Source organism: Magnolia sinica, chromosome 16, assembly GCF_029962835.1.
Source record: "Magnolia sinica isolate HGM2019 chromosome 16, MsV1, whole genome shotgun sequence".
Classification (NCBI taxonomy): Eukaryota; Viridiplantae; Streptophyta; class Magnoliopsida; order Magnoliales; family Magnoliaceae; genus Magnolia; species Magnolia sinica.
The window spans coordinates 729,880-743,177 of NC_080588.1; the positions used below are offsets into that span (position 1 = coordinate 729,880).

The following is a 13,298-nucleotide window of genomic DNA, read 5'->3' on the forward strand; positions in this document are numbered from 1 at the left end:
TTTGAAATCAAACCACGACAAAAGTTTGGTATTCCCAATGGAACCCTAAACTACTTGGTTGCTATAAATATCCATTGTGCACCGAGCATGTAATAACAGATTACATATCTTAGCACATCCAGTGGGACCCTAAACTACTTGGTTACCATAAATATTCATTGTACACCAGTAGTGCAAGAACAACGCAAGTTTAGCACACTCGGTAGAAACTTAAACTACTTGGCTATCATAAATATCCATTGTGTACTGGCCGTGTAAGAACAGCAACATCTCTTGGCACACCCAATAGGACCCTAAACTACTTGATTGCCATAAATATACATTATGCACCGGTCGTGTAAGAACAACAACATCTCTTGGCATGCTCGATGAGACCCTAAATTACTTGGTTGCCATAAATATCCATTGTGCATTGGCCGTGCAAGAACAACATCACAAGTTTGGCACCCAAAATAATTGAATTTGTCATTTTTCAATAAAGATAGCTAAGTTCGACTAAATCGGCCGACCTTGATATTTTCTTATCAAGATAGTCGAGTTTGATTAAGACGACTGAATTTGTTATCTCACAAGCAAGATGGTTGAGTCTGATCAAGATAGTCGAATATGCCGTTTTTTATTATTATTATGATAACATAATTTGACCAGGACAGTTGAATTTGTCGTTTTTTGGCCAAGATGGTTGAATTTGCTGTTTTTCAACCAAGATGGCAGAGTTCGACTAAGTCGGCCAGCTTTTCCAATCAAGATGGTCGAATTCGACTAAGATGGTAAAAAATTGATGTTTTTACAATGTTGAGAAATCATACTTCCTGCATCAAACAATAAATTAACATCACATTCACCTTTTACCAAAGGCAAAGCAATGTGGAGGACAATGTTGTACCATATTTCTGACTCTTCTTGGGAAACTCAATTGGAAATGAGACGTGTTACAACAATGAAAAAATATATCACACTTAAAATCTAAAATGATGCTTTAAGTGCATTTTACGGTATCACAGCTGACAGGATAATAAAATAAGAAGCAGTTGAAATGAATTCAAAAATAAACCAAGTGTTGAGAGTCATCTAAGAGATCAATCAAGTGGCCAAGTGAAATGTAGTTGAGTTAGCAAGAAGGCCTGGAGTGATTACTAGGATATGTGGCAAGTTTAAAGGGAAGTTTTCAAAATGTCATATAATGTTGAAACGGTTACAACAACCATCAGAACGTGAAAAGCATATACAAGGTCAGTAGTGTTGAAGCGATTATAACAACTGTTAGAACGTAAGAAGTATCCAAATGGCTAGGTTAAGACTATAAATAGCAAGAGAATTCAGTAAAAGAAATCGTCTTATACCAACCAAACAAAACCAAACTAAATCTATCTTTTCAGTTATCAGTTATCAATCATTTAAATTCATTAGTGTAATCATTTTATGTCTTTTACATTTCCTAATATAATTCTTATTTTATCGGTTATTTACATTTTTTTGTGTAATTCATAACAGTAATCAAAGTAGCCGTTAACTTTAGATGTAATCCGAGTCTATGCTCATACACTACATTCATTTCGAGTATCAAGAAAAGTTCTTCATCTAGAGAGGCGTTTTGTAGTTCTCCGTGGCTGATTGTAAAAATTTCATTTTCGTTTTATCTGTATTGAATAAAGAAAGTCATTTCATACGTAAGGCAGAGGTGTGACCCATTTTCAGAGGACGAACCGTACCCTCTGACTATCACTTGATAATCTTAAGCAATATTGTGCAAGTGGCTAAATAGGAGACCGATCTTATTAGAATTAAGTCATATACGGTCGATACCCAACGTATCTGCCTATCTTAGCGAGAAATAGCGAAAGGAGTTTACAAGCTTTGAATTCTCCAATATTCTTACTCGAAGATTATAGAGATTATAAAGAGAAGAAGGCTAGCTTGCGTGTCCCAATGCACGGCACTGGAATGCATGTGCAAGGTGTGGACAGTGAGGCTATAGACACACTAGTAGCGCACTTTGCATCGCAATATCAACCATTTTAATGATCAGCCAACAGAATTTGACTATTGCAAAGTTTTGACCAGCAAATTGTGAGCGTTACGTCATTCAGCCATGAGAAATAATTGGATCAGTCAATTTCAGTTGAGTCACATCCCTTCATTAATGAACATCACTGTTTTAAACAATTATAGAAATGACTGTTAAAAATTGTCTCTTATTAAAAATGCACAACCTTTTATTTTCTATAAAACCCAATAAAAAGTGAGGATAAATCAAATAAAACATTGCTTTTTTCAGAGACCAAACTCCTCTGTTTAGAATCTCTATCTGTGAGAACTCAAAGTGGGGCAAAAGTAAAACTGTGTACCTGAGTTACTATCATGGTTTCTTCATGATTATTGCACACAGAGCTTTGATATGAAAATAATTTTCTAGCAACCCATCAACAATGTCATACCAATGAGAATGGGCGACCAACGTTTCAAGAAAAGTGTATTTGATACATGCTTCAAGCAAATTTTGATATTTAGTTTTTCATTTATTTCGCTTTCTCGGCCATATTTTCAAAACCAAAACGCACCAAGAGCCACATGGGTGGAATTTTCATGACATCCACCCCGTCCATAAGGTACGCTGCCTCGTGTTCACCTTGGAACCCAAAAATCATGACACTTAGAACTCAGGTAGGCCCCACCCAATAGGGTCCACCATGATATTTACATGCCATCCAATCCATTCATCCGGTGTGACTCATTAGGATGAAAGGATAACCGAAGAATAACAGTATTCCAAAACTCCCATGGACCATTCCACGTGAATTTAGAGGTTTTTATGCATAATATTTTACAGGATGGCACACCGTATTGAATCAGACAGAATTTTTTTTATTTTTTATTTTTTGTATCAAGGCTAAATAAGTGGCAATGCACTTGATGGATGGGGTGGATTTCATGCAAGTTGTTTCGGTCACGTTTTCCATTCCTACAGGAGAGGTTGATCAACTCATATTAGCCTAGAGAAAGCATAGCTAAACAGAGGCGTTTTCTTGTGAAATGCTTCAAATGAGAGCTGTGATTCAAACAAAATTACAACATCTGTTACTAGCAAGGACGAGCCGGTGATGCAAAATACAGGCAAAGAAAAAAAACTACATGCATGAAGGCAGTCTCACCCAAATCAAACGGCTGCTGCCTCAGCTTCTTTCACCTCTTCAGGTACCTTCTTCCAGTTCTCCTTGTTGTCAATTATTTCGCCGGTTTTCAGGAGGTAACGAACCTTGGTCCCGTCCTCGAGGAATTTGTGGCCCACCCGGCTTGCTACTTCCTGTTCTTTTGAGTACAGCATCACATTTGAGCTGTGAATGGGTGCTTCGATCTGTTACAACCAGATTCGAAGTGCTTGGTCACGACTGATTAAGAGAAAGGAAAACTATAAGAACAAGCTTGATCTCCTGCTATATTCACAAGAATGAAAAAGATCAAATGTTCAATCGAGCAACTAGTTCAGCCACGTTTTGGCAAACAAAACATCTCGCATGGCAGTTCATCATGGTGTTGAGCTGCCCCACAAATCTTCCCCATTAGATGATCCAATCAGTACAACTGGGCCCTCCAAATCTGGACCATTGCCTTCAATTGTCCACCATTTGCAATCCAAGAGTTGACGCGTAGGATCATTAGAGAGGAGATACAAGGGCATGGCCCATCCCATGATGGAGCAAAAGGTGGGCCCCATTGAATAAAAAATGATAGTTTTTTTTTTTTTGGGGCATCACATTATTCATTTAAACTTAAATGCTCGTTAATTACTATTAGCAGGTATGACTGAGAGAAGCTGGCGATGTTTGTTTGCCACGGACAGATTAGCTGAGTCGGTTCACACAAATAGGATGATGATGATGATTGATTGATTGAGAACCAACATGGTAACCAAAACACACAAACTTGGAGAAATAGCATCTACATGCAAAAACAGCCCTCTTGGAGTGCAATCAAACCAAGCAATTAGGGAGCGCTGAATAAAGATTCTAAAAACCAAAAACAAAAACAAAAGAAAGAAAATTTAGATGATTTTACAAAATGAACAAAGGTCGTGTTTGGATGCACATCTGCACAAGTGAATTTGAACTGTGAACATGCAATTTAATCAAGAGGAAACGTCTTATTCATGTTTCCTAGTATTCAGTGTGGAAGTAGCTGTCAAATTGTAGGTTGCATTTATGTTTGAATGTAACAAAATTGTAATTTGCAGCCAAGTCTCCCAAACGAATGCACAGCAAGGAAATTAAAATTTGATCATTCTGCTTTATTTAACAATCGCAATTCGATTAGATAGTGCTTCCGAGCATAGTTCAAAAACCCAAAAATTCGACTTCACTCGATGTGCATCTGGGTTGGATCAAGTCCAAGAATCAACCCAACTGAATTTGATATTTAATAATTATAAATCAAAACATTATGAATCGTAAAGAATATTGAAAGTAGTTATATCTGCTAACTATACCAAAATAAGAAAACAGGCAAGAAAAGGACTGTGTAGCTAGCTGGTTGAGGCTGTCTACTTATCTTGCAGAGGTTATATGTTCGATTCCTAGTCTGCTCCTTTCTTACTATTTTAACATATTAAACACCTTTGATAGGATGAGTCAGAGTGAATGACTCGGCTAGAGTCAAGTCGAGTCAAGCGACTTAGCAAGTCAACTCAACAAGTCTTGCCGAGTCAGGGCGGAGTCACACTCAAAACCAAGTTTCCCAATGAATCAGCTCAAAATCTCGCCAAGCTGAGTCAACTCATCCGTGTTTCAAGTCAATTCAGAGTTTTAGAAGTATGCATCCAAGAACACCCTAAATAAAGATGATCGAATGGATCAAGCATCCAACCAACCTTGACAATTTGACCGGGCTGATCCTCTCCTCGGCTCTTCATGTGTTTTGTCTTCAAGTTCATGTCTTTTATAATCACGGTGCTGTTATGCTTGAAAACCTGAGTAATCTCTCCAATTTTACCTTTCTCACGGCCTGAGATGATTTTCACCGTGTCTCCTACCTTAACATGCATCTTATGGATTACAGGAAGGCCGTTTGGTTTACACTCTTTACGTTCCCATCTCTTGAGCTGCATAGAAAATCGAAACAAATGTTAGACATTTAGGGGCTGTTTGGATGGACCCCAGAATAAAGACAGCGGCATTTGAACATCCACATATTTAGAAAGTGGGATGTATAGTGCATCCATCAAAATGTGAAAGGCAGGATGTACTAAAATGAGAATCAAATAATAGAGGCTGTGAATCATTGACTCTCCCATCTGCATTTTGGGGTACACCCAAACAGTCCCTCGGCTTTCATTATGAACTATCCAGCTTTCAGATTGGACAAACTACCATCATGCCAGAAACTTATAAAAGACACCCATAATGCATAAGAGACAAGGAGATAAATCTGTCAATTCCGTCTACTAAAGTAGATAACGGGTGTAACTATTTCTGAACATGTACAATAGAAGACACGGCTGATCTGTGGACTTGGCTGAGGGAAGGATTTGATGCACCCACCTTCATTACAATCAGACATGGCTGATCTGTGAACTTGACCTGCATGTGAAACATGCCACATGTTAAAGGTGTATTGGCATGACAAAGACGGATGGAGAAAAGAAACACAAAACATTCATGATATCATGCATCAAGATGCATGGTACAAAAGATCACTGAATTGTGAGAATATTGCAATAATAAAAGTAGCCCATGATTCATGATTTTATTTTTATTTTTTATTTTTTTATTTTTTACTTTTTTTGCTTCAGCTTCATATCCCTCTAGACACTGTACTACACGGAAAATGATGCACATATACATACATACACATATATATACACACACGCGCCCACATACATACATAGGGAGCTGAGAAAGGGACCATTTCAACGATCTTATCTTCTTGCTGGGATTAATATGTTGGTAGAATTTCCAAAAAACAAGAAAACTCATGCAGATACAATACGGCTCTTTCCTTACCATACAACACAAAAGAGCCACACTTCACAGCTTTTAAAATCCCACTGAAGGTAGAATTCCAAAAATTGCAGATTATTCTTCTCCATGCTGAAATGGCCATGCGACACAACTGCAACCTTGGCCATTACATGGACCCTTTTTAGAGACATCTTCCATTTCACCTCTCATAGATTTTTCACAAACTTATGGCAGCCCCACATGTGCTTCCAACTCTGTATGGTCCATTCAACAGTCCCTAAAGCAATACATCTCTCTTCATTACAACTCCTGATTTTGTTCCTCCATCCAAATTTTTGGCCATCTGCTCTGCATCTGTGTATCGATAATCATGGAAGAGTAATTAAAAAGACATGATGCATCGAATCATTTGCCTGGTGGTCCCCAACATGGATGGGAGATGCCCTAAAAACCTTCCAAACTGGAAGCTCGTCACCTTTCGATAAGTAGCCTAAAAGTAGATGGAGAAGAGAGGGTTCCATCTTTCACCCAACAGCCACCGAAATCCATTTGTGCCTGAATAACAAAGCACCTGCTCAAATGGAATTGACATTTGTTGCTAGCTACACTTCACAAAACCCTAAACTCAGGCTTGTTTCTTGATGATCATACCATTTTATGTAACTTAGTACAACAATGTCCAAGGAAAGAGAGAATCAGTCTGATTACTACCAATGTACATAGGGTATGTGTACATAAATTGATTTAATCATGAAAATGCCACTATACAGACATAACAGACTCTATAGTCTACACTATCATCTTAACTGACTGGAGGAAGGCATACATGAATCGATTTATTTACTCCGATTCCATTACACATGGAATGCTCTATGTTAATCGTCTAAAATTGAATGGAGAAACATGCATGTGAACCAGTTTAATAACTCTAATGCCAATATGATGTGGAAAGATAGAGAACTGATGCTAAAGCAAGATAATTGCACGAAATGGGAAGGAATTGAAGAAAGTTTCCATTCATATGTCCCACTTGCATGCGCTATATCATCCTCCCCTGGTTGAATGGTACTTGCCCTCGAGCTTCATTCCATGAGTATCTTTAAATCAAGGCATAAACATACAATCTTAATGATGGATGGTTGCAATCATGTATATCATCAGTTGTGTGATTTGATATTTCTCATTGTGGATTGATTCTTCACTCATTTTCGCTGTTGATGGGTAATGCCTATAATTGTGGAAATTTCTCATGCAACCATGTTGTGTTGTTCGTTGATTGGCTTGCAAGGACATTTCTTCACAGATATCTCCAAGTATATTGACAGTTACATGGCATGATGTGCCGTTGTGGTCATTGTCATCGATGGTTGTGTAGCCTTCTTCTAGTAATGGATCAAAGATCAGGGCCTTTGTTGAGATCCAAATTCTCAACATGCCTGACAAGCGTGTTTTCTTCCTTGGCATCCCATTCATCATAAATTGGATCTCCTTCACATTCTCTTCCTCAATTCTTGCTTCATTTCAACTTCACTCAATCTCATCCAACGCAATAGACATGTGTGGACTGCAATGCGTGTGTCGCATCCAATCCGTCCATCAGGTGTGGGCCATCATGGTTTCATTGCTGCCCGAAAATCAGGCCAATCCAAAATTTGGATGTGTCACACCATAGGGAACAGTCGGGATGGTGACGCCCACCGTGAAAAGCCTTCCAGATAGTGTGTGGGAACACTGTGCTTTGTATATGCCATCCAATCTATTCGGAAGATGTGCCCCACCAGGATGAATGGACACCCCAAAAATCAGGCCATTCGAAAACTAAGGTGGGCCACACCATGTGATTTTTGAGGTTTTAGGCATGATTTTACAGTTTTGTCTACCTGTGAGTTTTAGATTGACGACATCTCTGTAAGTTCTACCATTTGTGTTTTCTACCTTGAATTACAAAAACAAACATTTCTTCGGTTTTATGCCACCATCGACTCAAAGACCCAAAACCCATTTGAATTGTTTCAAGAAGATAACAAAATTTGAACAAAAAAGAAAGACCCAATTGAAATTTTCATGAGTTCAAAGCTTTATAAGTTTGAGCAAAAACCCCAAGTCGTAAACCAACCAAAAAAGTAAGAGATTTTGCACGAATTTGCTTGTAATGGATACAGTCACAGAAAGACAGACGCATTACGGAGTAGAAAAATGGAGAGAAAGAGGGTGAGTAGAACGCTTACAGGCGCAGGATAGAGAGAGGGGGAGAGGCGTTGGCCCAAGAACGAACTGGAGGAAAGAGAAAGTGCAGCCATGGAGCTTTGAAGTGCAGCCATCGCTGCCGTGTTCGGCTTTTGTCTGGTATTTCTCTCCCACTGCTCTTTGGAAAGATAGAGCCTTGCGAACGAGAAGATCACGTTTCGGAAGACTAGAAGATAAAGCACGTGCAATGCACGCGGAGAGAGTAGTGGGCGAGAGAGCCAGAGAGAGATACCGTACTTTGCAAACCCTGTCGGCAAATGGTGACGAATGTATCTTATACACGGTGTCTATCCATTTTTTTAGCTCATTTTAGAGCATAAACTTAAAATTGCGTATCCAGCTCAAGCTGACCACACCACAGAAAACAGTGGAGATAATGACCTCCACCATTGATACACTAAAAGTGGTATTTTTCTCTACATAAATGCAATTAAGGAAGTCTAATATATATATATATATATAGAGAGAGAGAGAGAGAGAAAGCAAGAAATGCTCACACATGGCTAGTTGGACGTTGCATTTTCGTCCAACTAGCCATGCATTTAATGAAAAGAAAATTCTCTTAATTAATGTAAGTAAATGCTTCTACAGTAGACTAATTCCATTTTGGCATGGAAAAGGGCTAGGTTTGTGTGGGTCCATCATTAAGTTAATGTAAAATCAACCTCGTCCATTAGGTATGTCACCCCATGTTAGATCAAGGTCTCAAATTTCATTCACATCCTTAGTGCATATGGATCACATGATTGAAAATAGTGTACATGGAAGGGTTCACCCTCTAAACTATTTCCATCAATGTGGCCCACATGAATCATAAATGGACTTGATTTTTGGGACTGAGGCTTAATTTTTGTGTGATATCTAATGGCTGGAATGGATTTCATTGTTTTGTTACGATAAGCCCTATAAAAATCAAGGGTGGATGTCTCTCTCCTAATTGTTGCTATTGGTGTGGCCCATCTAAATCACTGATTAGCCTGATTTCTTTGCTATAATTCTATCAATGGGTTACACGTTTAATGGTCGGAGTGGATCTTACATACAAGTAAGAGTGGGCCCGTAAAAATTCCGAGGTGGAGTCCGTGTGGTACTGTTCCCAAGACATTGTTATTTGGTGTAATTTAAAGCTATAATTAATGCTCATAATGCTGGCATAGATGTGGCGTTGTTTTGATAATTAATCCTCGTAATGCCGGTAGAGGAGTGATTTAAACGCAACTTTGGAAAAGAGTTGCCCGTTCGGGTAAGCCAAATATGGTGTTAATTTTAAATCTACCCCGAACATCTGATAGGCTACGTCACTTTACACCTAGGGCTCAAGATTCTGGCCCATCCATGCTTTAGGTAGACCACACAACTAAAAATACTTTATAAAGAAAAGCTCACCCTCCAAACTATTTACATTGGCGTGGCCTACTTGAAAGATGGATAGACCTAAATTTTGTCCCTAGGCCTAATTTTTAGTATGGCATCTAATGATGTGAGTAGATTTAGTGTAATCTCCATGGTGGGCCCTATAAAAATCAAGAGTGGATGTCTCTATTTCAACTATTTTCTATGGTGTGCCCAACGTGAATCATAGGTGGAATTGATTTTTATGTTATGTGCCCGATATAAGATTACACATACAATGGTTGGAGTGGATCACAAATACACATCAAGATGAGCCCCATTAAAAAAATTAAGATAGATCGTCCGTTGAAATTCTTTTTTCCAATTAAAAAAGTCCACGTTCAGCGGGCTGGAGTATCGTTTAATATCCAGCCAACACATCTCGTCCAACCTTCTATGTAAATATGACATCCAACTCGTCTAATAGGTTGAGCCATCACAAGCATTACTTTTTGTAAAACATACCATATATACAAGTCATTAGGCTATACACAATTTGGATGATTTTAACAGTGGGACTTTGTATCTTAAGTATTTACCATGGTGTAGCCCAATCGAGCGTTGAATCGACCTTAGTTTTGAGCCCCCGTCCAAATATGAGGCAGTTCGCACGATAGACGTGGTGGATCTACTCCACATGAAGTCTTTCTTTATAAGTTTGGGAAAGCAATGCCCCATTGCCCTTAAGAAGGTCATCCAAACGTTATCCCACATATTTGGGAAGAGACATGTAAGGGGAGAGTAAATGTATGGTAGACTACACACCTATTATAGATTTGGACCATCAAACTCAAAATTAGATACGTGCATTAGATAAATTGCATTATCAACATGCTAGGAGCAAAAAATATTTTGATGATCTTATGATCAAACATGTCAAATACTTATGAAAATAGTGGGTTGTTAATAAAACAGTCCAACAATCTAGATTTAACATGCACACTTATACTTTTCTTAAAAGTGTAGTTTCTTAGTTTTTAGCATATAAGTTCTCCTTAGTGGATCCTAACTGATGAATGGCTTAGATCTTAACACATATGTCACTTTACATAACTATGACATGCATTCTAAAATTCCTCAATATAGGTGTATGCATTGTACAAAATGGGGAACTTTTTCATTAAATGCCCAGCTAGTTGGACCAAAACTCACGGTCATGTTGACTTGTATAGAAGTAAAACACAAATATTAGCTTGATCAAAAACTTATGCCTTCAGGGAGTTTTTAACTGTTGACATTCAGTTCTCAATGTTTCATGTGGTGTAGTCTGCTTGAACTTTCGACATGTTTCAATGGTGAGATAATGCCCTAAACAGACTTGGAAAACAGATCAACATCAGGGATAAAACATACACTTCACGGTGGGCTCATAGGGTTTACTCAATGCTTCCTCCAGGTGGGAGAAAGGATTGTGCTGCATGACCCCACTGGGAATGTGTGGTCTACTTCTGCTTACTGAGTGCTGTGTGGGAGGATCATGCATCAAATCCAACCAGTCCATCAGGTGTACCGTCACACATTTACCATGGATCCTTAAAGCCCTTTTCAAGGAGCAAATTAAGAGAGTAATGTAATTTAAATCATTACAATATCAATAAAAAACATTTCAATTGAAGACTTGGGGTGGGACAAACTATGTGGAACATATTAAAATCACACTTAAAATCTCCAAATCAACTAACGGCTCCCATGAGTCGATCCCTCCTTCATAGTAGAGCATATAAGATGAATAGCTTAAGAGGCGTATATAATCCACACAAATTTGGGATGATTTTAATAGAGTGACTTCTTACCTCGACTAAGAAATGAATGGACTTGGTTTTTGAGTGCCGATTCAAATATAGGTAGAAATTGTTGATGCACTGATTTGTTTATCTTGTTTGTCAATCATGTAAGTCCATGTGTTATATAGTCGATTGAACCCTTAGGAAATAAAAATTGAAGATACAAGTGAACATGGCTTCCGTATCCCATGTACGGGCTTTCAGGTACATAATTTCATTCTTACTCTGTTGATGGCCCACCTAATCAACCTCGAGATGTTGGACGGTCCAGATCAAGTTGCTTTTATTCCTAGCCGTCCCTAACGTAATGGTATGGAGCGAGATAGGATTTGACACCCTGATACCGATATGTTATTAGACTAGGTTGGATCTAGTTCTTCTATTATCTTGATTCTGATCATCGTATAGAACATGATGTGAGATAAGTTCAACCATCCATTTACGATCATGGTTTAGGACCATATATGGGTTGGCTTTTTACCTTGGGTTCTATCATTACCGTGGCATTTTTTAAATTGCAGTTGGTTGCCAGGATCACTAACTCAATTTGGGTTTCTTGAATTTGATTGGACAATCCTATCTCTTGACTCAAGGTCACTTATTTTGTAAATAAGATACGCTTGCTCGGTGGATCTTTTATAGGCGTATTGGGCATGTTGATCGTAACCACGTGGTATGTGACTATTTATTCCCTTAAAGGGCATGATAAGAGCCAATACAATTATATCAATGACAAAATGCATAACACCCAATAAAATTTAGACCTAAATCCCCTCGGGTGCAAGTACGAATGGGTGTAAACAATTCCAATCATTGATAATTTAATAAATACACCGTGTGTGTGTGTGTGTACATATATATGAATATAGACAACTCTTAAGCACAACCCAACATTACTACCATCATATAAGATAATTACAGCTATTCATGGAGACAAAAGTAAAACACAAATACCAGCCATCTTATGTGACCCAAGAAGGTTTCAATGGTAGACATTCAATCCGGGCTGTTTCTCATGGCGTGGCCAACTCAACAAATGAAATAATTTTCCTAGCATCAATGATCGCTAGTCGGATGGAATGAAAGAATTCCATTGAACTCCTTTAACTATCTCAAAGGAAAATAAAAATAAAAATCTATCATACATCCAGGAATTTATGTTTTCCGTTATTACAAATCCAACAACCTGTATGAGACCAAAAGGCAAAAAGCAAATCCTCATTGGTAGCAAATGGTATAAATAGTATTAAAGAAGCGAGAGGATCATGCTCCTAATCTCGCAGCCAGCCTTCTTCTGAAATGTGGTCACTGGATGGTCGTCCTGATTTTTTTAGATCACATCCCAATGCAAACGAGCGCAATCGATGGACAGAATGGGTGTGATATGGACATCACGGAGGGCCCCACATAGTTCAGGTTAGAGGGGATTCCTGTAAGAAATCGATGGCCCCAAATTGAGTTGTGACGGAACGGTGCACGTTATCCATGGCCTAAGTGAGAAAAACGAACGGACATCAGTCAGAGGTTAGGATCCTTCAACCAAACAAAAGTTTGCAACATGACCCATTCACAGTCGGCCCCGCAATTTGAACAGTTAAAATTTTAAATGGAGTCACTGCATCCCAAGTGCACAATTCCCCAGTGCCTGTGTGTCAACCATCACACTCTTCCAGAGTATCAAAAAACTCCCCTTCAAAGAAAACAAAACCCCTGAAAACCCCTGAAAACCCATCTCTCACTTTCTGCTCATTTGAGAGAGAGAGAGAGAGAGAGAGAGAGAGATGGGGAAGGCTTGGAAGATCATTCCCAGGCCATTGCTAGAAACCATCCTCAACAACCACGCCCAACACCATAGGGTCCACCAGCCCCTCATCGTCCATGGCCCTCGCGGCGTTGGAAAGACTACCCTCTTCCGTTGTAG

The 13,298-nt window shown here is 38.8% G+C and overlaps 2 protein-coding genes across 7 annotated transcripts in view; one reads left to right on the forward strand and one right to left on the reverse strand.

Moving 5' to 3' along the window:
• Positions 1 to 3,005: 3,005 nt before the first annotated feature.
• LOC131229817 (large ribosomal subunit protein uL24c) lies at positions 3,006 to 12,338 on the reverse strand. The gene is made up of 5 exons (XM_058225857.1): positions 12,332 to 12,338; positions 8,183 to 8,448; positions 5,535 to 5,573; positions 4,865 to 5,095; positions 3,006 to 3,355 (listed from the first exon to the last, which is right to left on the reverse strand). Exons 1-5 carry the CDS (start codon positions 12,336 to 12,338, stop codon positions 3,158 to 3,160), a joined length of 741 nt encoding a protein of 246 aa, XP_058081840.1. The 3' UTR covers positions 3,006 to 3,157.
• Positions 12,339 to 12,996: 658 nt separating this feature from the next.
• Positions 12,997 to 13,298, forward strand: part of LOC131228968 (uncharacterized) — a 44,698-nt gene continuing 44,396 nt past the window's right edge. For 4 of the 6 annotated variants that reach the window (XM_058224810.1, XM_058224813.1, XM_058224814.1 and 1 more), the window contains exon 1: positions 12,997 to 13,297. In XM_058224810.1, coding sequence (XP_058080793.1) covers positions 13,159 to 13,297 — 139 coding nt within the window. In that variant the 5' untranslated portion in view covers positions 12,997 to 13,158. The remainder of the gene's footprint in view (position 13,298) is intronic. The other 2 variants (XM_058224815.1, XM_058224809.1) reach the window with 2 other exon arrangements.

Excerpts from the sequence above, each read along its gene's own strand:
- LOC131229817 (XM_058225857.1), bottom strand. Across the intron at positions 5,574-8,182 it reads CCTCTCTCTATCCTGCGCCT|GTCAAGTTCACAGATCAGCC; the intron begins GTAAGCGTTCTA and ends TTTCACATGCAG. Across the intron at positions 5,096-5,534 it reads CATGTCTGATTGTAATGAAG|CTCAAGAGATGGGAACGTAA; the intron begins GTGGGTGCATCA and ends TTTTCTATGCAG.